We start from the raw sequence: 23,111 nt of genomic DNA on the forward strand, positions 1-23,111 counted from the left end.
TGTAAAATGCAGGTGTCCTACAGTCCCACAATTCCACAATCAGCTGTATTCCCTGGAGATTCTCACCCACGCCCATGTATAAGAGACCTGTAAAAGGGTGCTTATTGCAGCATTGTCATAATAGTGAAAACTGGATGCAAGATAAATGTCCACCCGTAGAAGAATGGACAAATAAAATGTGGCATAAATATGTGATGAAATATTTTATAGTAGTGTTAAAAGTCATGAGCTATATCTGTTTCAAGAGTAAGATCTCAGAAACAGTGGAGTAATGAAGCAAACTATGTGATTATATGCACAGTTGATACCATTTATATAATTTTTTAAAAACCTACAAAAGACTATAAATCCATAGATTTATATACATAAGTATTTGAAAATATATTTTAAAATAAGCTGGAAGGATACACATTAAACCAAATGCATGATAATGGTTACTCAGCAAAAAGGGAAAGAGGAATAGCATGGGAATGGAGAACAAAGAATACTTCTATGTTATATAGTTTTTAAATCTTGAAGCATCATGAAATTATATTATAGTTGTCAATTTCAAGTTGTAAGTTCACCAGTGTTTGTTCTTTGCCTCCTTTTAAAGAAAAAAAAAATTCCTTGAAAATAAAAGAATGTCTGGAGGTGAGTCTTTTAGTGGAATGATGTCCTATTCTTGCTAGCCCAAAGAACTCTGAGTGTTTTTGAAACTTGAATTTAAAAGAATATATCCCGTTTCCAAGTGTGCTTATTGATTCATTTTCCAGTTTGACATGTTTTTCTCAGCAACTTATTCTGGATGTTGAGTGGTGGATATTAAGTCATAATTATCTCTGCTTTGAGTTGATTTTACATACTTTCTATCTTAAATCCATTAAGTGTCATAAAACTTTTGCTTATGCCCTTTTTTTATTTGACCCTAGAGATGTTTAGAGGTATACTGGGTGGATCATAAAATGCAAAAATCAGGCATACATTGTGTAGAAACAAAGAAAGCATTTACAAGGTAGTTCCCTTTTGAGGCATTTCCAATGCATGATACTTACTTTCTTTTATTTTTCCTATATAGGTGACATGATGACATTGCTAATGAAGAAAGATACCTTAACCGAAGAGGAAACACAGTTCTATATTTCAGAGACTGTTCTGGCAATAGATGCAATCCACCAGTTGGGTTTTATCCACAGGGATATTAAACCAGACAACCTTTTGTTGGATGCCAAGGCATGTGAATAAACTGGTGAATTATTAGTTTGCTAATTATTTTATGGAGTAATAGAGCTGATTTATGTTTGGACAACTGCAATTTATATTATTGCTAAACTACATTATTTCATAGAATAATGCAATCATCAAATATTTATGACATTACATTTCATTTGTATGAATTCTAAGCTAAGAATGTTTATAATAATTGAATTTTAAAAATTTATAATAAAGCTTTGGTTTCAAAGTTAATATGATCCACTGATTTTACTTTTTTTCTTTTTTTTTAGGGTCATGTAAAATTATCTGATTTTGGCTTATGTACAGGATTAAAGAAAGCTCACAGGACTGAGTTCTACAGAAACCTTACACACAATCCACCAAGTGACTTCTGTAAGTTTGATGTTTTTTTTGGTTTTAAAGTATAGCTGTTTTAATTCAGTACTGTTGAGAACTAAAGGAGAGGAAGGGAGAGAGAGAGAGAAACATCAATGTGAGAGAGAACATCATTCGGCTGCCTCCTACATGCCCCCTACTGGGCATCGAGCCCGAAACCCCTATAGACACGTGCCCTGACTGGGAGTAGAACTGGGACCTCTCAGTCCATGGGATAACGCTCAGTGCACTGAGCCACACCAGCCGGGCAAACCAATGCATTTATTTATTTATTTATTTTTTGGTGGTGCGTGCCCCTAGCGGGAACCAAACCCAGGACTCTCTGGTCTGCAGGCCAATGCTCAGCTGCTGAGCCAAACTGTCCAGGGCTGCATTTTAAATGTATATGTGTGAATTTGTTTTGGGATGAGACTTTTTCTCATGATGACAATTCTGTCCTGTTGAAATTAGCATTTCAGAACATGAACTCAAAGAGGAAAGCAGAAACATGGAAGAAGAATAGGAGACAACTGGTGAGTTAGTAAAGTTTTTAAGAAACAATTTGATGCCCTGGTTCTGAAATCTCCTTTGGTTTTTGCTTGATTATTTTGTATCTTTCACAATGATTAGTACCTACTTTTATAGCAATGATAGACCTTGTTCTGGGATCACACATTTTTCTTAGTCTCTCTGTAGCGTTTCTTTGCCTGTAAAGTGAAATGCTGATTTTTACTTTATGATTTAACTAGTTTATCAAGCGTATCTATAATTAACCTGTCTGTTTACTAGTAATTAGCACTGTACATAAAACTCACTGTGGTGAGTGTAATTATAATGAATGCTTTGTGATCCATTTTTCTATTTTCCATACCCATCCTGATACAATAGATATCAATCAGCATGTGTAAGTTGGTGGTGTGTTTCTAAGAACTTCTTTGTAGACAAAGTGAACCTTGGTGTGTTAGCAGTCTTATAATAAATAGTTAGAAAGCTGACTTTAACACAGATAAATTAGTCCTTTAATGTTCAATAACACTGTCTATTTTTAACCCCACACTTTCTCCTCTATTTTTCCTTTATCCTGTTAACTAGGTCTTTGAACATTCTGAAGGTTAAGAGTGTACCTTCTGACTTTGTTTTCCTAATTTCTGTACAATGCCTAGCACATATAGACACCCTGTAAATATGTTAAATTCAACAAAGTGATGAAAGTGAAATTAATTCAACATTTCCTCAAGAAGGTAAATAGACTGAAAGATAATAGTCTGATACTCTCTCAAACCAAATACAATGACCTTTGCATTATTGAGCTCATTCTCTCATTAGCCCAAGTAACTGCAAGCTTTCTGAGCTTATAAAACATTTCATTGTTTTTAAATGTTTAAAAAATGTGTTGAGCTATGCATTAACAAGAAAAACTTCCTTCTACTTTTATTTTATTTTTTAAAAAATCCTCACCCCAGGATATATATTATTTTTCTTTCTTTTTTTAAATCATCATCTGAGGACATTTTTCCATTTTTGTTCAGATAGAGTGGGAGGGAGAGAAAGGAAGAGACAGAGAGAGAGAGAAACATCGACGTGAAAGGGACACATCGAGTGGCCGCCTCCCGCACGACCCCAACCAGGGCCGGGAACGAATCGCAACCGAGGTACGTGCCGTTGACCAGAATCAAACCTGCAACTCATTGTTCTGTGGGCCGATGCTCTAACCTCTGAGCCAAACTGGCCAGGGCTATATTTTTTTCTATTATCTTCAGATAGAGTGGGAGGGAGGGGGGAGAGAGACAGAGAGAAGGGGAGAGAGAGAAAAACATCAATGTGAGAGAGACACATCGACTGGTTGTCTCCCTCATGACTCCGGCCAGGGCCAGGGATGAACTGCAACCGAGGTATGTGCCCTTGACCAGAATTGAACCCGAGACTCATTGGTCCTCGGGCCAGTGCTTTAACCGCCGAGCCAAACTGACCAGGGCCTTCCTTCTACTTTTAAACATGTCATTTTTAGATCAGATTTTACAATTGAGAAAAGATTTGCAGTATTTCCTACTTTAAAAGGGGAAAACCAATACTGCTTAAAAATATAGTGAGAATTCTGTAACCTTCCTGTTTACAGAAGATTACTTATGTGCCTGTATTCCTCTACCCACTAAATGCCAATCATGTCCTCCCCCAGGTCACTGAAATGACAAAATCTGCTGTCACACATTTTCAAATGGCCCCTAGAGTACTACCCTTAGTTGAGAAATATCTCTTTAAATATAGTTTTTAATTAATTTATTTATTTTTGTTACAGATGTTTTGCCTCTTTTCCCCCAGACACTCTCCTCCCTATATTACTTATTTTATTTTATTTTATTTTAATTATTTTTGGTTTGTGCCCCTAGCAGGAACCAAACCCGGGAATCTCTGGTCCACAGGCCAATGCTCCAACCGCTGAGCCAAACTGGCCAGGGCTCTTTAGTTTATTTTTTGTTTGACTTTATATGAATTAAGAATGAAAAACTGGCCCAGCCTGTGTGGCTCACTGGTTGCACCAAGAGGTCGCCGGTTCAATTCCAGTCAGGGCACATGCCCAGGTTGTGGGCCAAATCCCCAGTGGGGGGCATGCAGGAGGTGGCCAGTCGTTGTTCTCTCTCATCGATGTTTCTATCTCTCTCTCCTTCTCCCCTCTTCTCTCTCTAAAATCAATAAAGGAGGAAAATAAAAAGAATGAAAAACTGTATTGCTTCCTAATGGATGAGCAGTGGCCTAGAATTAGATTTATAATGAAAACACCTGATGTTTATAAATAGTAGGTTGTAGTAGTTTACAAAGCACATTCCTTTTCTTGTTTTATCCTCATATCAACTGTGCAGGCAGGTATTATTACTTCAATTTTATGTAAGCAGGAGCTGAGGCTCAGAGAGGTTGAATGACCTGCCTACGAACACAGTAGTGAATGGGAGAAGCCAGGTCTACTGGCTCAACCTTTTTATTCTTTTGAAATGGATTTAGGACTAAATATGTAAATAACTTAATTGAGCTTTTAGGGGGACAGAAATCATGTCTTAAATAACATATTATCTGACTCAGTACCTGTCACTTAAGCCTTATACATGATAAACATGCAAAACAAGTATTAAAAAATGAAAAAGTTCTGTATACATTACTTTTTACAGTAGCGAGTCATACTCATATCTTTCAAAAAATATATTAAAAATGCTGGTTTGACAAGCTGTTCCTTTGCAGGCATATTCCACCGTTGGGACGCCGGATTACATTGCACCAGAGGTTTTCATGCAGACTGGTTATAACAAATTGTGTGACTGGTGGTCTTTGGGAGTGATTATGTATGAAATGCTAATAGGTATGTTTTATCATTCATTTATGTACATATATATAAATTTCCTTGAGTGCTACTGATTGAACATATGCAGATTGCATGGGCTAACGTATCAGAACTCTTTTAAACCAATGTCTGACCCCCTCCCCCACAATGTTAAATATGCAATCATAGATACCAACAAGCTCCCTAGGGATCTGGTTTCAGGAAGTGGATATTTATTGAACTTCCATGTATCAAAATTGTATCTGCATGACATTTCAGGTAAAAGGGAAGAAGAGAATCCTTTAAATCCTTTATTTTATTGACTTCATTAGGAATTTTATTATAAATTGAGACTGGTGGCATTTTTTATTGTTAAATAGAGCACTCAGGGCTGCTTTGTTTCTTGTGACACATGTACTGGTATAACATATTTGATTATAAATGTTGATAAAACTCTTGTTTTCTCTGATAACATAGGATATCCACCTTTCTGCTCTGAAACACCTCAAGAAACATATAGAAAAGTGATGAACTGGAAAGAAACTCTGATATTTCCTCCAGAGGTGCCTATATCTGAGAAAGCCAAGGATTTAATTCTTAGGTTAGTGGTTAAATCCCTAGAGGAGGGTTGTCTATCTTAAAATTTCACAGGTATCTAAAGACTGAATTGGTGTTTTCACTTTTGTGGGAGGGAAGGGACTACCACTGATATATTGAATCAAGGAGATCAATAAAGAAAAGGTGTTTTTTTTTGTTTGTTTGTTTGTTTTTTTTAATGCAAACTCTAAAAAGGAAGTATGCAGGAGAAAACAACAACTGAGAGTTAAGAAGAGGGAACAGGTCTTCTGTTGTTTCAAAAGTCACTCCTATTATAACACAGTGGCTTATCCCACTAAAGAGGGAAGGAAAAAGAAACTTAGTAGTTCCTATGCTAAAAGTCTTTGTATGAAATCTTATCTAAGCAAAGGATTCCATGTTGTTTCTCAATTAAGATGAAGTGTTTTGATTCTGTTGTAAATTGCTGGAAGGAATATAAATTGGGACAACCTATGGGAATCGCCATTGGCAACATATTATGAAAAATCTTTAAGCTGTATGTGACCTTTGACCCAGCAGTTCTGCTGGGAATTTTGCTTATGCAGATAATCAGACGTGTATAAAGATTTGGGTATAGTATTTTTTTATGATACTGTTTTTAGTAATGAAAAATTGAAAACCATCAAAATGTTCAACAGTGGTGGACTGGCTAAATAAATTATATTATGTCCATATACAACTTTTAGAAAATGAGGTTATAAAAAAATTCTTAATGACTTTCAGGAATTTTCTCAATATATTAAGTGGAAAAAAGTCCCCAAATAGTAACTTATGTATTAATATAATGTTTTACAAATTATAATAAAAGACTATATAGAAATGGCTTCAACCTGTTTATAGTAGTTATCTCTGAATGATATGCAATTACAGATAATGTATATGTTCTACATTTCCCACAATAAACAGTGAACTTCAGTAAACACAGTGAAATGTTTGGACTAATGCAAATAGAATACTTTAAATGTAATTTTCATATGATAATTTCTCTGTTCATTTTCTAGATTTTGTATTGATTCTGAAAACAGAATTGGAAATAGTGGAGTAGAAGAAATAAAAGGTCATCCTTTTTTTGAAGGTGTAGACTGGGGGCATATCAGGTATGTTCAAAGGCTTTGAATGGGAGAGCTCTGAGTAAAAAAGATTTAGTGATTAATTTGTCTCTGATTCTGCTGGATTAAATACAAGAAGTGACACAGTTACAGTGTTAATTAAATCAGTGTTTTCCAGATTATGTGAGTAAGTGAGACTATAGTGGCAATAGCTAAATGACTGTTTTAACTGATGTGCACTGTAGGGGGAAAATAACATATTGTACACCTGGTTAGAGTTTGTATACAGAGTTTCATGCTGAAGGCCATTAGCACAACCAAGTTGTATTTATATTTCACATTATAATCTTTCATTTTTTCCTCTTATTATACCATATTTTGTCTCCTTTACTAATTTATAAGGTACAATTAATATAATTAATTTAAACACATTATGGGAGAAGTTAAATAATACAAGTAGCTTATAAGAATTTGCTTATAGTCTAGCCAGTGTGGCTCAGTGGTTGAGCATCAACCCATGCACCAAGAGGTCTCTGGTTCGATTCTTAGTCAGGACACATGCTCAGGTTGTAGGCTCGATCCCCAGTGGGGGACATGCAGGAGGCAGCCAATCAATGTTTTCTCTCATTGATGTTTCTATCTCTCTCTCCCTCTTACTTCCTCTATCTCTAAAATCAATAAAGGAAAAAAAAAATTTAAAAATAAATTTGCTCATAGCTCTTAATTGTGAGCATTGGCTTTTATTCAGTTTATGGCCAAATCACCTTCAGTATAGATCATGCCATTGTCTTCCTTCCCTTTGCACTTAGAATAAAATTAGGTGCATGTCAAGACGGTGTGGTATGGCTCCTACCTCATTGCTACAGGTTGCATCTTGTATGATCTTCCCCCCTCCTGTCTCATAGCTTTGTCACTTGCTGTTCATTCTGACTGAAATGCTCTCCTCCTCCCTGCCGTTGTTCCTGCCTCTGCCAAGCCAGCTCCTTCCATCTTTTAAGACGCCTTATGTATGTGTCACTTCCTCCATGTAGATCTTAGGTGTTAAGCACTCTGTTACAATGGTGGCTTTTTTTTTTTTTTTTTATCATTATATGTCCAGCACTTTTCTAAGTATTTTATGTAAATTTTGTCTCCTCATAATTAATCTTATAAAATAGGTACTATGATTTTCCCTGTTTTACAAATGAGGAAACCAAGGCATAGAGAAGTGACTTGCTTACAGCACCACAGCTAGTAAATGATCTAGTTAGAACTGCTAACTGGAATTGGACCCAGGCAATTTGATTCTGGAATCCTGGCTCTTAACTGCACACGTTGTATTATACTATACCTACATCATTTCCTGAACAGAGCTATGCTTCCTGCCTTTTACAGCGAGAAGGGTGCTGAGAGGGTGCTACCAGTCCAGTCTCTTGTTTTGTTTGTTTGTTTGGTTGGTTTGTTTATTTTATTTTGAATTCTATTTTTGTTACAGATGTTTCTCCTTTTTTACCCCATTGACACCCTCCTCCCCATCCCTCCCACCCCATCCCCGGCTTTGTTGTCCATGTCCATTGGTTATGTGTACATGCATATAAGTTCTGTGGTTTATCTCTCTTCCCTCCCCCCACCACCCCCCTTCTGAGGGATGTCAGTCTGTACCCTACTTCCATGTTTCTGGGTCTACCCTATTTCTCAGACTGTTATGTTCATTATATTCCACAAATAAGTGAGATCATGTGGTAGTTGTCTTTTTCTGCTTGGCTTGTTTCACTTAGGATAATACTTTCCAGGTCCCTCCATGTCATCTCAAAGGATAAGAGATCTTTCTTTCTTACAGCTGCATAGTACTCCATTGTGTATATGTACCACTGCTTTTTTATCCATTCGTCTACTGATGGACACTTGGACTGTTTCTAGATTTTAGCTATTGTAAATAGTGGTGCTATGAACATGGGGGTACATATATTCTTTCTGATTGGTGTTTCAGGCTTCTTAGGGTATATTCCTAGAAGTGGGATCACTGGGTCAAATGGCAGTTCAATTTTTAATTTTTTGAGGAAACACCATATTGTTTTCCATAGTGGCTGCACCAGTCTGCATTCCCACCAGCAGTGTACTAGAGTCCCCTTTTCTCCACACCCTCGCCAACACTTGTTGTTTGATGATTTGTTGATGGCGGCCATTCTGACAGGTGTGAGGTGATACCTCATTGTTGTTTTTAATTTGCATCTCTCTGATGATTAATGATGTTGAGCATTTCTTTATATGTCTCTTGGCCATTTGTATGTCCTGTTTGGAGAGGTGTCCATTCAGCTCCTCTGCCCATTTTTTAATTGGGTTCTTTGTCTTCCTTTTGTTGAGTTGTATGAGCACTCTATATATTTTGGAAATTAACCCCTTATCTGGCAATGATGTTTTCCTATACAGTGAGTTCCCTTTCCATTTTGATGCTTGTTTCTTTTGCTGTGCAAAAGCTTTTTAGTTTGATGTAGTCCTATGTGTTCATTTTTTCCTTTGTTTCTATTGCCTTAGGTGATGTATCAGTGAAAATTCTGCTGCATGTGATGTCCGAAATTTTGTTGCCTACATTTTCTTTTAGAATTTTTATGGATTCACAGGTCACATTTAAGTCTTTTATCCATTTTGAGTTTACTTTTGTGTATGGTGTAAGTTGATGGTCTAGTTTCATTTTTTTGCATGTAGCTGTCCAATTTTCCCAACACCATTTATTAAAGAGGCTGTCTTTACTCCATTGCATGCTCTTGCCTCCTTTGTCAAATATTAATTGAGCATAATGTCTTGGGTCCATTTCTGGGTTCTCTGTTCTGTTCCACTGGTCTATATGCCTGTTCTTGTGCCAGTACCAGGCTGTTTTGATTACACTAGCTTTGTAGTATAACTTGATATCTGGTATTGTGGTCCCACCTACTTTGTCCTTCTTTTTCAAGATTGCTGAGGCTATTCGGGTCTTTTTTGGTTCCATATGAACTTTTGAAGTATTTGTTCTAGTTCTGTGAAATATGTCGTTGATATTTTGATGGGGATTGCATTGAATCTATAGATTGCTTTGGGTAATATGGACATTTTAATGATGTTAATTCTTCCAATCCATGAACAAGGTATGTGCTTCTAGAGGGGGGCTGGGAGCCCACAGACAGTCTCTTGGTTTTATAATGAGTAACAGTCACAGAGCAGAGACTTGCCTGCCTAAAGGCATATTGTTAGTTCATGATTAGATTAGATCTGAGGGCACTAGGTCTATGGTTCTTTCCACTAAACTAATATAAATTGATGACATATAAATAACTTGGAATAGTTCTGGAAAAAATATATACATGCTTCTACATAATTTTGTAAAGGTATCACTGAATAGCTCCAGTGCATATTTATTGAAAATACAGAGGCAATAAAAGTTGATAGTTTCTTTTAACTATTTCTATACTTTAAAACTTTTAGCATGGTAAGAAGGCATTGTCATGCTGATATTTTTAATCAAATATCCCTGATTCTCTTAAAATTTATATGACTGAGAAGTTTTTGGATTCCGATTTCATCACAAATGTGTAATCCCTTTACCCTTGGCTTTCCTTATTCTCTCAAATGACTTTTAAAAAAAAATCTTTATTGTTGAAAGTATTACAGATGTTCCCTCTTTTTTCCCCCACTGACTCCCTCCTCCCCACCTTCACCTAACTGTTGTCTGTGTCCATTGGTTATGCATAGATTCATATAAGTTCTTTGGTTTATTTCTTCCCACCTTCTCCCTCCCTTCCCTCTGAGGTTCCTCAGTCTGTACCCTGCTCCCATGTTTCTGGATCCCAAATGACTTTTGATTTATGGATCCTCTCCTAGAAGACTTCTATTCCTAAATTAATTAGGTAGGACCCAGTCCCCACAATATCCAGTGTACTTTATATAATTATCAAATCTTTTTTTAAAGTATGTTTTTATTATTTTTTTAGAGGGAGAGGGAGAGAGAGATAGAAACATCCATGTGCGAGAGAAACATCGATTGGCTGCCTCCTGCAGGCCCTGCACTGGGGATCAAGCCTGCAACCTGGGCATGTGCCCTGACTGGAATTGAACCAGTGACCTCTTGGTGCATGGGACAATGTTCACTCCACTGGATGGGCTAATTATCAAATCTTAAATATGTTCTGTTCTACTTTCATTAATTCTAGTTTTTCCATTAAAAAACCAACAAACAGCCCTGGACGGTTTTTCTCAGCAGTTAGAGTGTCGGCCTGCGGTCCAGAGAGCCCCGGGTTTGGTTCCTGCTAAGGGCACGTACCTTGGTTGCAGTTTGTCCCCGGCCCTGGTTGGGTCGTGTGGATGGCAACCACTCGATGTGTCCCTTTCACGTCGATGTTTCTCTCTCTCTCTCCCTCCCACTCTATCTGAACAAAATATCGAAAAATGTCCTCAGGTGAGGATAAAAAATAAATAAATAAATAAATAAATAAATAAATAAATAAATAAATAGATAACCAACAAACAGCAAATCCACAATAACTTTCCTGGGCTCTTCTGATATCTATGGCACAGCATGAAGAATTTTCAAGTAGAATAAGTTTTTGGAAAATTAAGAGTTTAACAAAATTTACCATGGTTACTCAATACCTTTTTGTAGGGAAAGGCCAGCAGCAATCCCTATAGAAATCAAAAGCATTGATGATACTTCAAATTTTGATGACTTTCCTGAATCTGATATTTTACAACCAGGTAAGACAATTGACAACACAATTAAAAATCTATGAAATGATGACATTTTCACTAAAGAAATTCCTATGCTCTTGGTTAATCTTTCTGTCTTTCTAGTGCCAAACACCACAGAACAGGACTACAAATCCAAAGACTGGGTTTTCCTCAACTATACATATAAAAGGTTTGAAGGGTTGACTCAGCGAGGCTCTATCCCCACCTACATGAAAGCTGGGAAATTATGAAAGAAGATCACATTCGCCCACAACCAAGAGCACTCAGGTAGCTGCATCACCAGGCTTGCTCGGCGTAGGTAATAATACATTGAAATACTCCTGAAGATGGTGGTGCTTAGGACTACAAGAGGAAATTCTACAGGATTAGGATTTCTAAGACTACTATAGGAATTGGTTGGCAGTGCCAGCTGGCGTTTTTGTTTGTTTATTTGTTTTTTAATATTATTTTTGTTAACTTTATTATACGAAGGTACTGGAATAAAAGAAATGTACATCCCTTTCTAACTGCACTGCCTACATGCGTATTAAGGTCCATTCTGCCTGTTGTGCTGTGGCTTTGTACTGTAACACCTTTAATCAATTCAGGAGAAACACATATCATTTAAAGCAACATAGGCTAACCTGTAGGTAACACTGCAGTATTGCTGTTTTACTGCAAATCTTATGGGTCTAGATAATCAATAAAAGCCATCTTGCATAGTCGGTGTTAGAACACTTGCCCTATTGGTTTGGACATCTATAGAATACATATGAAGACAATTTCTATAATGCTTTTAAGAAATTTTAAAAAGGAAATACACTGGTTATTTAAAAAAGTAGAATTTATCATCCTGTTATGACAAACTCCAAAGTAGGGAGTGACAAGTTTATAGCAAGGAGGACATTTAACACCTTCACTCAAATGCTCCACTAATATATTTACTTTACATTCAGAAGTACTGATGACCTTTATATATGTAGTCTGTGTACTCACAGGGGAGATGTATTATATTATATAAAATGTAATTGCTTTTTTTTGTGACAAGAGGACTTCTTTTTTAACAAGAGGACATGGCATTATTTTAATTTGATTATGATGAGTTGAATATAAGAAATGACCAAGAAGGCTGCTTGTAGAACTAGTGTATTTTTATTAAACTATTTTTTTAAATGTCAAACTTCTGATCATGTAAATGGACTTGTAGAGTACAAAGAGTTATTTACTTTGGTTTTCTAGAAAGTTGTTACATATCATGGCTGGTTAACTTTTATTTTTTTTAATGAAAATTTTTTCTTTGATAGTATTTGTATTAATTGTGCCATTATTTTCTTATACTCCAAATGTACCAAAGATCCTGATCAGAGTGGATGTTCACAACTAAGTAGAATTATACTTTTCTGTGTGAATGCTGTATTCAGACATGACAGATCTTTGATAGAAATCAGCTCATTGAAGGGCAGTATTGTTCATGTTTAGCTACATCACTGTGGATACTGTAAATGGAATTAAGGAGGTAAATGCAGGCCAGAGGGGTTGTGATTAGAGGATAAGAGAGATGATGTCAGCATCAAATCCTTTGGGTATTTCTGTAATAATGAAGTCATCTTTCTAGCGCAACATTTTAATTCTAAAAAGACTCTCTGTGGTTTTGATTTCTTAAGTACTAGTTAAGGAATGATACTTTATCAAAGAATGGCCTAATGTTTGTCTTAACTGTTGATAAAAATTTTTTAAGATATAACAATTATAACCATTACAAATGATCTGTGATCAAAATCTAAAATGATAATTTATTTTTAGGGATTTTTTAATTGGGAAGAATTGCATAGGGTTATTATGCAAATCTACAAAAGTTTTTATAAATGTTGTTGCTAGGTAGTTCCACAATGTTCCAATAAGGCCATCCTGGGGAATCTCTCCCCATCCCCCGCAAATTCTCTCCCTTTTTCTCCTTCTTCCCTCCGTCCCTTTCATTCTACTTTTTGCTTAATACTTGTTATGGGTTCCTCTAATAGTTCATGTCTATTTTCTTGTTTGGATCACATGGCTGAGTAGGAGAGAGAACTTAAAATTCTGGGGTATCTTAGTTTTACTAACTTGGTTTTTCTTATATCCGCCTCTAATTTGGAAAAAAACCTTTAACTTATGATCAATTTTATTAGATTTTTCTCACCCCACCTCATTCCCCTTCCTTCTTAAAGGACTGTTTTGCTAGTGTAGTGAATGGTTTTGATATGAGGAAATTGCAACATGCTCTAGTTCTAATATGGTAACTATTCTAGTACAGAAAAATATCATTAATTAAAGTTGACACAGAGAGAAAGGTCTGAATTATCAAAGTTTACTTTTTAATTAAGTAAGTATAGAGCATTTTCTTTTCCTTCTCCCTCATTCTTGTTAACAGCAGAACTTGAAAACAGATATGATTTCCTGGCAGTGAAAAGGCAGTTCTGGAAGTTCACTTTGTTTAGAGTCTCATTTTTCCCTGGAGTCAACAGAGTGATTCACAATCTGGGGTTTTCTCCTCATCAGAAGCATTTCTTAAGTGCCTATCTAAAAGCAATTAAAGACTGTGTCTGCCCTTTGGAAGCTAAGAATTTGATTCATGATGCAAGTTAACTAGATAATTTGTGAAGTACTCTTGAGACTGAATTTTCTCTATTGTACATTTCCCATATTTCAGGTGAACCATTTAATTTAAATGACAAAACCCTATCTACTCGACTGGGTATAATGACATTTTCTTTAAATTAGACTCTATTTTGAATTAAAGAGTTTTATTATAAACTATGTGTTTTTGGTTTTTCTAAGTATATAGAAAGCTTGTATAATTCGGATTTATTGATTTCCTGATTTAATGTAGACTTTGGCTTTTTTTATTAAAAAAACCTTTGTATTAAAGCAAGTTATGTTAGTTTTCTTTTATGCTTTTATTATTAACTTAGCTTTAAATCTTTAAATTTATTGAAGCATAGTGCTATCTGAATGTAAGGAATTTCTTATAAATCACCCTTTTCTGAATTAAATATATAGCTGATTTAATAATCTGTTGAATGAAAAATAACAAATGTGGAATTTTCAAAACTTTGGTTGCTAAGGCTTAATATTGGGTTTTATTTTTATCTATAAAAGCATACTTTTTCTGTTTTTTTAAACACCTGTATATCTCTGTGTAAATCTGTAAATTTAAAAATATTTTTAAGGACATTTATTTTTGGTGTTTCATTGTAGAAAACCTTTAGACAACCAATCAATCAGTATCTACTGGTAGGAGAAACAGCTGTCCATCTTTTGATGATCACAGATGAATGAACTGAAATTATAATCAGTAGAGGGGTCCCTCGCTACTAAACACATTCTCTCTGAATTGCTAAGATTCAGAACATTCAAAATAACTTTGCTACAACCGTGATTACTTCCTCTTGTCTTTACATTTTATTTTCTCTTTAGAAGTGCACTTATTTCTGAGAAATTTTAATGAAAAAAACACTTAGAATAAATGTAAATATAAGACACTTGGGACTAATAGAGATATTTTAGATTTTTATGAAAAAATGTGAGGGGATATTGCTACTTTAAAAAATGAAGTAATAAAAATAGATCTTAGTTATTTTTTAAAAAGCAATATAAATTATTCAGCCGTTGTCTAGAAAAATAATCATCAGGCTTTTGCGTTCTGTGTTCAGATACTGAATTTCAAAAAATGTTTTGGTGGCATGAGGCCTTTTTCATTGAAGGTAAGAAAAGAATAAAAACTATGTTTATAATATTTCTGTTGGTGAGCTTTATTGTTTGTTTCATTTTTAGTTTTGATATAGGTGTTACTCAAAACTCAAGAAAGACTATTTTGTAAATGTATTGAGCTTTTACATTTAAAGATCACATCAAGAACAAAATAAATATGTGAAGTTTCAATTGTGTTATGTATAAACAATCAAGATAGTTGTATAGGTTTATATACAACTACCTCACTAGGCCAAAACTAATTAGCAAGCAGAATTGAAATAGAAATGTCTAAAAATTAACTTCAAAATGCCTCAAAATAGCATGGAAACCAATAATATAAGCGGCCCAAGTACCCAGGTATCACTACATTCTGTCCCATGAAAGATACTGGTGATCATGATTTTTTTCTGCCTAGCTCAGAAGGAGCCAGTCAGAAAACCTACTTGTGCTCCCAACTGTTCCCTGACTTACCATCTCAGTAATGCCATGGTGAAGACAAAACTGAAGCACTGGTTGTCAAAATTTGGACATTTGAGCAAACTTGGAGACTCTAAATTCCTCTTCTTCCTTTCTTTCTACTGATTTTTTAGAGAAAGAGAAAGGGAGAGAGAGACACACACACAGATGTGAGAGAGAAACATCCATCAACAGCCTCCTGCATGCCCCCTACTGGGGATAGAGCCTGCAACCCGCCCGGCATGTGCCCTGACCAGGAATTGAACCAGGTCCTCTCGGTTCGTGGGATAATGCTCAATCCACTGAGCCACACTGGCTGGGCATGCACCCCTTTTAAAAAGAGCAAAGTAACTCTTCCAGAAGCATTCTAAGCCCCAGATTTTATTGGCCATGATAATGTCATCCGTCCATTCCTACAACAGTACCTAGCCTGAATATTGACTTAAAACTAATCAGGATTCACATCCCTGGTACTTGAGTGAGGCTGACCCAAAGCATATGGCCACCAGAATAAAATCAGTTCTTTTAATAACCTTCAAGATAATCAACACCAGGTTTATAGCAATTGCTCTTGCCTGGAGCCCCACCGCACCTGGGTTTTGTTGCTGGTTCTGCCATTGCTTGTGTATGAACTAAAGGGCTGGTTCACTAAGGTCTTTCCTGACTCATCTACAACAGGAATATTGTGTGCCATTCTGCTAGACCATGGCTCAGCTATAGGGATCCTGAGTTTCTAGTCCTTCGGAGAACCAGGAAGGGGAGTGGGTCTGTGGACATCATACAGGATGGAAATTGGTCTTTTGCCATCTCTCCTACCTCCCATTCATCTCTTCATTGTTCTGTCTTTCCCCAAAGCTGTTATATCACTAAAAGGGACCCTCATCAACTTACTTGGCCCCCAAGACCCAAACAGGGGTGAAGTGGCCTAATTTCTACTGTCTTACCTGCTTTGTCTATCTGCACAAGATGGGCTCTAACTATAGAAATCAAAAGATTTCTCAGGTGAGTTTGTGCTAACTACCACAAAGTTCTCTCTCAATTCCTTTACCGTTCATATTAAAGCATTCCTTATCAAACTCTAAGCAAGATGACTTATCTCTTCCAAAGGGAGAAACCCATAAAAAGAAAGGGAAACTGTCTTTTGACTTTCTTGTCTCTTGGGTAAGAGGATCATGAACAAAACTTGAAGAACTCTCCGGTACAACTCTCTACAGTTCATGGAGGACTGAGGAGGACCTGAACACCACACTTGCTTTAAGTGTCCAAAACCTGTAAAAGTAAAAATTAGTTCAGTGTTTGACACTAACACACACAAACACATAATCTCTAAGGGAAAAAGAACTTTAAGCACTTACTCCATATATAAAGAGATGTCAGCACAACCATCCCCTTATTCTTGTTTTACGTTTTGTTCCTCCCTGTAATTTTCCTCAGAATTATAGTTGATTGCTACTCCTGTCCTCTGGCTAGTAAAAAGTACACACACACACACACACACACACACACACGACTAACCCACTCCAACAACCTAGGCTTAAGAAAATTTATTTTGACAAAAGTCAGTATTTCCTAAAGTAGAATACTCAGAGCAGTTGTTTCAAAAATGACCTGAGGAGTTTATTTGAAATAAGGATTCCATGTGTCTTTCCCCAGACCTACTAAATCCGAATCTCCGGGGCTGGGGCTGAAATTCTGCACATCCTAATGCACATGCAACTCCAGGAACCACTGAGCTAAGGGGAAAAAGGGACTGGTTGGACTTTTCCAAAACAAAATAATACAGCCTCAGTGGTTGTTGTGAGCACATCTATAGGAAGTAAGGGATGCACAGTGGGTGAAGTATGAAAGTCGGTGCTTACAGCAATGTCTGGCACATTGTAAGTGTGCTATAAATATTTGAACAAATTAAAATCATGGCATTTTGTGGGTGGCCCTACTTTCCATCTAAGGCCAATTTCAAAATGTTTTCCCTTTTAATAAAAATTAAATAAATTCTAAAGGCATTGAAAAAGAATGTAGCTTTTGCTAAAGTTATTTTCCAGAAAAATAATGTAAGAGGATTTGCATTACACGATGAAGCTCCCTAAATTTAAAATTTCCACTCCCTATGGCAGCCATCACAACCTTTCCTCTTGTGAGTATACCCTCCTGCAATTGCCTTCTCTGCTTCTCCCCTTCATAGGCCAAATTCAAGTGATCCCTTAAACACATTTGGCTTCCCTATTTCTCCCAATCGCATGCCCACTCATCAACCTGCTCAGCAAATCCAAGAGTCCTCAGTATTCACCCTTCACAGAATGCTGGGGGTGAGTTGGGGGAGTGGGAAAGAAAGGGTAGTTTAACTATTAATAATCATTCTGAAGCAGGTGGATTTATTTGTCCTGGACCAACTAAAATATCTAAGAGGCCTTAAAGGAACCCCCAAACTAAATCACAATTCCAGCACGAGTTTGATGAGTGTAGAAATTTATAGTTCCCAAGGCAGTGGTTTCTAATTCCAGTACTGCTCTTGCCTGAGTACTTACTTGGCAGTAAAGCAAAATCAATGAACAAAGTTCACTCTAGGATTGGCCATGATTCCTGAAGAGCAAAGCTGTTCTTGGGCTTTTGATGAGGAAACCACATTGACCAGAAGAAATATATATGTATGCATTCTACTTATGTTTCAAATCACTTCTGTTACATTTTGCCCAAGGACAAAATATAAGAAAAACACTGGTTGGAAAATGAGAGATCATCTGTAAAGATATTGTATGGCTCTGTCTTATCCTATGTGGTATACTACAACTACTGTTAAAAAAAAAAAAATCATGTGAGAAAGTAAAGCTCCAGAGCATAAAGGAAAAGTAGCAAGTAGGACTTAGACTTGAACAATAAGGGTAACCCTATGAGAGAGATTTGCCCTGCTGAAACCCCGTTGGTCTCTTCTTGTGTCCACTTCCTATTATATTTAAGTTCTGGATTCCTTCTCTCTGGCTTTCAGGCTTTTTGGAGGAAGTAAATCATCGTTTCTTAGAAATAAAGGCCACAGTGATTCAGGGGCAAGCTTATTGGACACCATGGTATGAACTCCTAAGAAGATTTGACTTTTACCACCTGGCTTCTACTAGCTACTGAGTGACGTTTGCCTACTAATAAGACAAGAAATACAGGTGTTAAAACACCTCATAACAGTGATTCGTAAGCAAACAATGTATACATAGTCCATACTGTATACTTTAACCAGGGTTCCAGCAATTCTGCTTCACTGTTATGGTACCACTTAACGCATGCCCAGGTCTAAAAGTACCCTCCCTCCCCCCTCTTGGAAAATATATCTCAAAACAGTGTCCAGGTGTCTGGAGAGCTAAGGTTTGAATATGTATAAGGGAACCCTAGACCAGATTTTAAGACTACCTGCCAGGATCTCTGTGGAATTTTTCTTTCTGAGCTGCCAGCAGAAGTCGGTATTGGTGGATTTCAGGTGGAGTTCCAAGTCACAGCGAGGATGGAGAAGTTTCAAGAACGGTTTTGATTAGGAGACGCCAGTGTGTTTTATGAAAGGCAGCTCCGTTTTCCGCACGGCCACCTCCAGGAGCACATCCTCCCAGTCCCCATCAGACTGCAACAGTTTTCTCCCCGGGAACTAGTTCAGCTACTAACTAGCCCTCCGGACACACAGGCAGCTAGTTAAGACGCTGTAATGAAGCGTTCTGGTAAGATGGTTAATAGATCCGGGCTGGCTGAAGCAGCGCTGTAGTGTGTCCTCGGGTGTCCCTTTCCTCCGCTACCTCGACTAGACCATCTGTAGCCCAGGAGCAGGCTCAGGAACCAGGGGGCGGGGAGCCAACCAGCGTCTTCCCGGCACAGCAGGGAGGCGGCCAGAGGGATCCTCAAAGGATCTCGCTTCTGAATTTACCCACCGGGTTCAGGATCTCAAACGGCTTCCTCGGTCATTCCCCCTCGCCCTGCAGCGAACCCTCCTTCCCCAGGCAGAAAAGCGCAGGGGCAGCCCGCGCCCCCAGACCCGCTGCGCACCCCCTCCTGCAGTGACCCCCATTCAGCCTTCGCCTTCCCCCGAGGGAAGCAACTCCACCCCTCGGAACACTCAGACCACGCGTCTTAAAGCGACCGCGGAAACCCGCTTTAAAGAGGCAGCTTTCCAGAAAGGCGCCAGGTGTTACCCCACCAGACCCGCCGCACTTGGCCGCCAGCCTCGGGGTCGCCGGGGCGGTGCCCTCGGCGACTCCGCCCCGCGCGGGTCTCCCGCTCCGGCCGAGCCCCGCGGCCCCCCGAGCGGCGGGCGCGCGAGCCGCAGTCCGCATGCTCCGTGGCCCGGCCGCGGGCGGGAGTCGGCGCTGGCTGCGCGCCCGGGGGCTGCAGTGGCGGCTGCCGCGGCACCTGGCAGAGCCCGGGGGAGCCCGAGCCCCCGCCCCGGGTCGCCACCTGGGCCGGTGCAGAGCGGGCCTCGGGCTCTCGATGCTGCCAGCCTCGGGGCTGCGGAGCCGGCCCCGCGGCTCCTGCGATGGCGGCGGAGGAGGCTGCGGCGAGAGGTGAGGCTGCGGGCCGGCTGCCCCAGGTGGGGGCGCGGCGCCGGACGTGCCGGGGGCGCCCCCAGTCGGGCTGGGGGCGAGCAGCCGGCGGGGCGCCCCCAGGTGGGCACACTTCGCTGGGAGCTCTCTTCCGGCCAGGTGTTGCCTCCTGTGGGCCCCGGAGCCAAGGTCGTCCCTTGGGCACAAGTGCGGAGCGGGAGGTGGGGAGCGACGCCCGCAGTCGTCGCCCCCTTTCGGTCGCCCCAGCCCGGCGTCTTGGCCCCGGGCGGGACGTTTTGGCGAAGGGGCGTTCGCGAGGGACCATCCCCCTTGTGATGGCGGAGCTGCACCCCGCCGACCACTGGGCGCCCACCTCGCCGCCTGCAGGGGCTGCTGCGTGGACTTCTCAGATCTCCTCTTTCTGTCGTATAAACCTCTTGTCGGTAGGCATTGAAGGAGCTCGGTTTCTGCGAGCCAGTCCTCTCGGAACGGGAAATACCTCCATTTCCCGCTTCAAAAACTGCTCCTCCTGGGGGCGGGCAGGCGGCCAGGCGGGCAGGCGGGCAGGTGGGCACCTGGAGGCAGGTTCACCACGTGTGCCACTCAGCCCTCCCCGAGCGCGGGCGGCCCTCGTCTTTTACCATCACAGCGGTGGGAAAGCGATCTGTGGGATTAGTTTGTTTTATACTTGTGTGGAGTTTTTGTGAACTGAACTGGAAGCGTTGCTGTGTCTTTTGCCTCTCTCTAGTATTCACTGGCAACATTGTCCAGCCTCTTCCGTGGGGTTAGTCAATTATGGGATTATTATAAAATATCTATTATTTAAGACAAATGGGAGGCGGGGAAGAAAAAAATAAACAGAAATAACTAAAGGAAGACTGGCAGAGAGAAAGAAGTTCAGGGAAGCGGCTGATTAAATCTTCACTTTCCTTTTGGAATATGGTGATGAGTTTAGATTCTCCTCTGAAATACAGCAGTGAGGTGTTTTTGTACATCTAAGTCAGTTGTGGGAATTTGGATCATGGGGAGATTGCCGAAATCCTTTCATTTGAGTATTTGAAGTCTTTCTGGATAATAAAACGACGCGAGTAAGCACTGTTTTGAAAAGAGAATGCAGTTTGTATAGTGTTAAGCTGGGGCACCGTCTGGGCTCTTGGCTGTGACTGAACTCTGGCCCTTTACTGTGTCACCCAGGTTATTTGCTCTTTGCCTTAGTTTCATTTTTAAAATGGGTATATAGTATCTGCCTTAGAGGGTTGTTGTTAGGTTTAAATGAGATATAAATGCATTTAAAGATATATAAAGTGCTTAGCCCAATATTTGGAAAATAATAAGTGCTCCATAAACGTTAGCTTAATATATATTTACAGCTCCGATTTGCTTTGTGAAATTAATGAATCTTATCTAATCCCTTAAGAAAGTGTTGTCCCACACAAGTTAAAATTAGCCAAATTGAAAGAATATTTGGGCTTTAGTGAAAAAAAAAGAAAGAAAAAAGAAACGTCAAAATGCACCTGCTAATTCAAAAAGCAGTTTTCACCAGATAAGTTTTATGGCCTTAGACAAGTTTTTGGACAAGTAGTTGGTTGCTATTTATCTGAATACCAAATATGAACTTGGGAATGATCAAAATTAACCCTTCTGAGGTAAAAGTAGCAAAGTTTCAGTGGGAGGGCCAGCATTGATTGGGGTCCTGTTGTGTGCCAGGCATTTCCTAAGGAATGCCTTCCTTAGTCTCATAGCAGCTCTGCCACGTGGGTGGCGTTATCTCCATTTCACAGATGAGATGAGACAGCTGAGACTGGCCCACAGTTACACAGCCAAAAAGTGTCAAAACTGGAGTTCAAGTGTGTGGCACTGCCCATGCTGGTTTCCATTCTTTCCTGTCTCACTGGGTGGTGCTAATGAGCCATGTGCCTCTTTATCTAAAGAGGATGAAAAAAGTGTTGCAAGTTCCCCTATCCCTGTAGGGAAAAACAAAACAAAACAGGTCTCGGGTTCAGAATCCAGGGCCATGTTTTCCTTATACAAAATCCCTGAAGATTCCTTTTTCCTAAGCAGTTTGACATTAGGGCCCTCGTTAAAATAAAAATCCAAAACTGGCATTGGGGAGGAAACCGTTTTAAGATTGGCCACCAAAAATTTTGCTGGTGCCTAACATAATTCCCTGCTCACTTTTTCTGACAGGCTTATGGTAAACACCAAGATTAAGCAAGCTGCCAAGTGGTGAATGATTCCAGAATCCTTGGAGTTCTGGAGAAGGGGTTCTTCGGGGCGCAGAATGTTTTCCAGACTGAGACGGTCTTGAGTCCAGGCATCTGTGAGGCAGTTTTCTCTCCTTCCCATCCCATGTTCTCACCTGCGATGTTATTGGACACCTCTTTTGAGGTGTCATTCTGCCATTGTATGGCTTACATTAATTTATATGACTCAGAAATTAAAGTCATGTTCCAGTCAGCTTTGCATAAGCCACTGTTCCTGGGCTGGATCTTTAGGCAAACTTTCAGCCCGGATTGCATTTCTTAAGACAAACCAGGGTGGACTAAAATGGCTTTTCGCATGTTTCAGGGGGACGAAAGAGAGAGGAAAAGGGAGAAAGGGGAGGACAGGAGGGGTGAAGTAAAGAGAGAGGAAGAGAAGGCCAGGGTAGGAGATGGGGAGAAAAGAGTGAAGAACCAGAGGAGAATGGCGGGGGGAGATGAGAGAGGAGGGCAGGCCGAGGAAAGTGAGTGTAATGAAAGGAGCACTGGGGAAAAGCGGGGTGAGGGAAGAAGGATGAGAAGGGAGGGACTGCCGCCCCATCAAAGTTTGACTCCAGGGAAAAAAAACAAATTGAATGTTTAAAATATATAGGGAGAGCTGAAATAGTAGTATAGCAAGGACAGTGATTTCACTTTACTGTTTTCCTGGTGGAAAGGCTCCCTGGTTCCAAAAAGCAAGGTCTCTTTCTGTGCCGTGAACAGGGATTATAATATCCTTTCAAAATATCTCCCTTTATGTAATGTTCAGGAAATAATAAATCAGGAAATAACATTTCATCTGGTAGCCCTCATTTCAGCTGTTCCATTTAGTGGAAGACCCAGTTTTCCACTATGAGAACTGACTTACTCTGGTGCCTGGGATCTGGGTCATTAGTCAACGTTGTACTTTCATCGACATTATTAGGGACTCAGTGAGCCAGGTGCCCTACAAGAGACAAGTGTACCTGAGACA

The 23,111-nt window shown here is 39.4% G+C and overlaps 2 protein-coding genes across 7 annotated transcripts in view; both read left to right on the forward strand.

The window, feature by feature from the left end:
- STK38L (serine/threonine kinase 38 like) overlaps window positions 1–14,613 on the forward strand; it is an 83,578-nt gene extending 68,965 nt beyond the window's left edge. For 3 of the 5 annotated variants that reach the window (XM_036252068.1, XM_036252067.1, XM_036252069.1), the window contains 8 exons: window positions 1,058–1,212; window positions 1,485–1,587; window positions 2,041–2,102; window positions 4,801–4,918; window positions 5,357–5,480; window positions 6,478–6,573; window positions 11,138–11,229; window positions 11,326–14,613. In XM_036252068.1, the coding sequence (XP_036107961.1) occupies window positions 1,058–1,212; window positions 1,485–1,587; window positions 2,041–2,102; window positions 4,801–4,918; window positions 5,357–5,480; window positions 6,478–6,573; window positions 11,138–11,229; window positions 11,326–11,453 (878 nt within the window). In that variant the 3' untranslated portion in view covers window positions 11,454–14,613. The remainder of the gene's footprint in view (window positions 1–1,057; window positions 1,213–1,484; window positions 1,588–2,040; window positions 2,103–4,800; window positions 4,919–5,356; window positions 5,481–6,477; window positions 6,574–11,137; window positions 11,230–11,325) is intronic. The other 2 variants (XM_036252070.1, XM_036252071.1) reach the window with 1 other exon arrangement.
- A 5,254-nt stretch (window positions 14,614–19,867) lies between these two features.
- Window positions 19,868–23,111, forward strand: part of ARNTL2 (aryl hydrocarbon receptor nuclear translocator like 2) — a 77,299-nt gene continuing 74,055 nt past the window's right edge. For both annotated transcript variants that reach the window (XM_036251460.1, XM_036251461.1), the window contains exon 1: window positions 19,868–19,919. In XM_036251460.1, coding sequence (XP_036107353.1) covers window positions 19,892–19,919 — 28 coding nt within the window. In that variant the 5' untranslated portion in view covers window positions 19,868–19,891. The remainder of the gene's footprint in view (window positions 19,920–23,111) is intronic.

Source organism: Molossus molossus, unplaced genomic scaffold, assembly GCF_014108415.1.
Source record: "Molossus molossus isolate mMolMol1 unplaced genomic scaffold, mMolMol1.p scaffold_m16_p_10, whole genome shotgun sequence".
Classification (NCBI taxonomy): domain Eukaryota; kingdom Metazoa; phylum Chordata; class Mammalia; order Chiroptera; family Molossidae; genus Molossus; species Molossus molossus.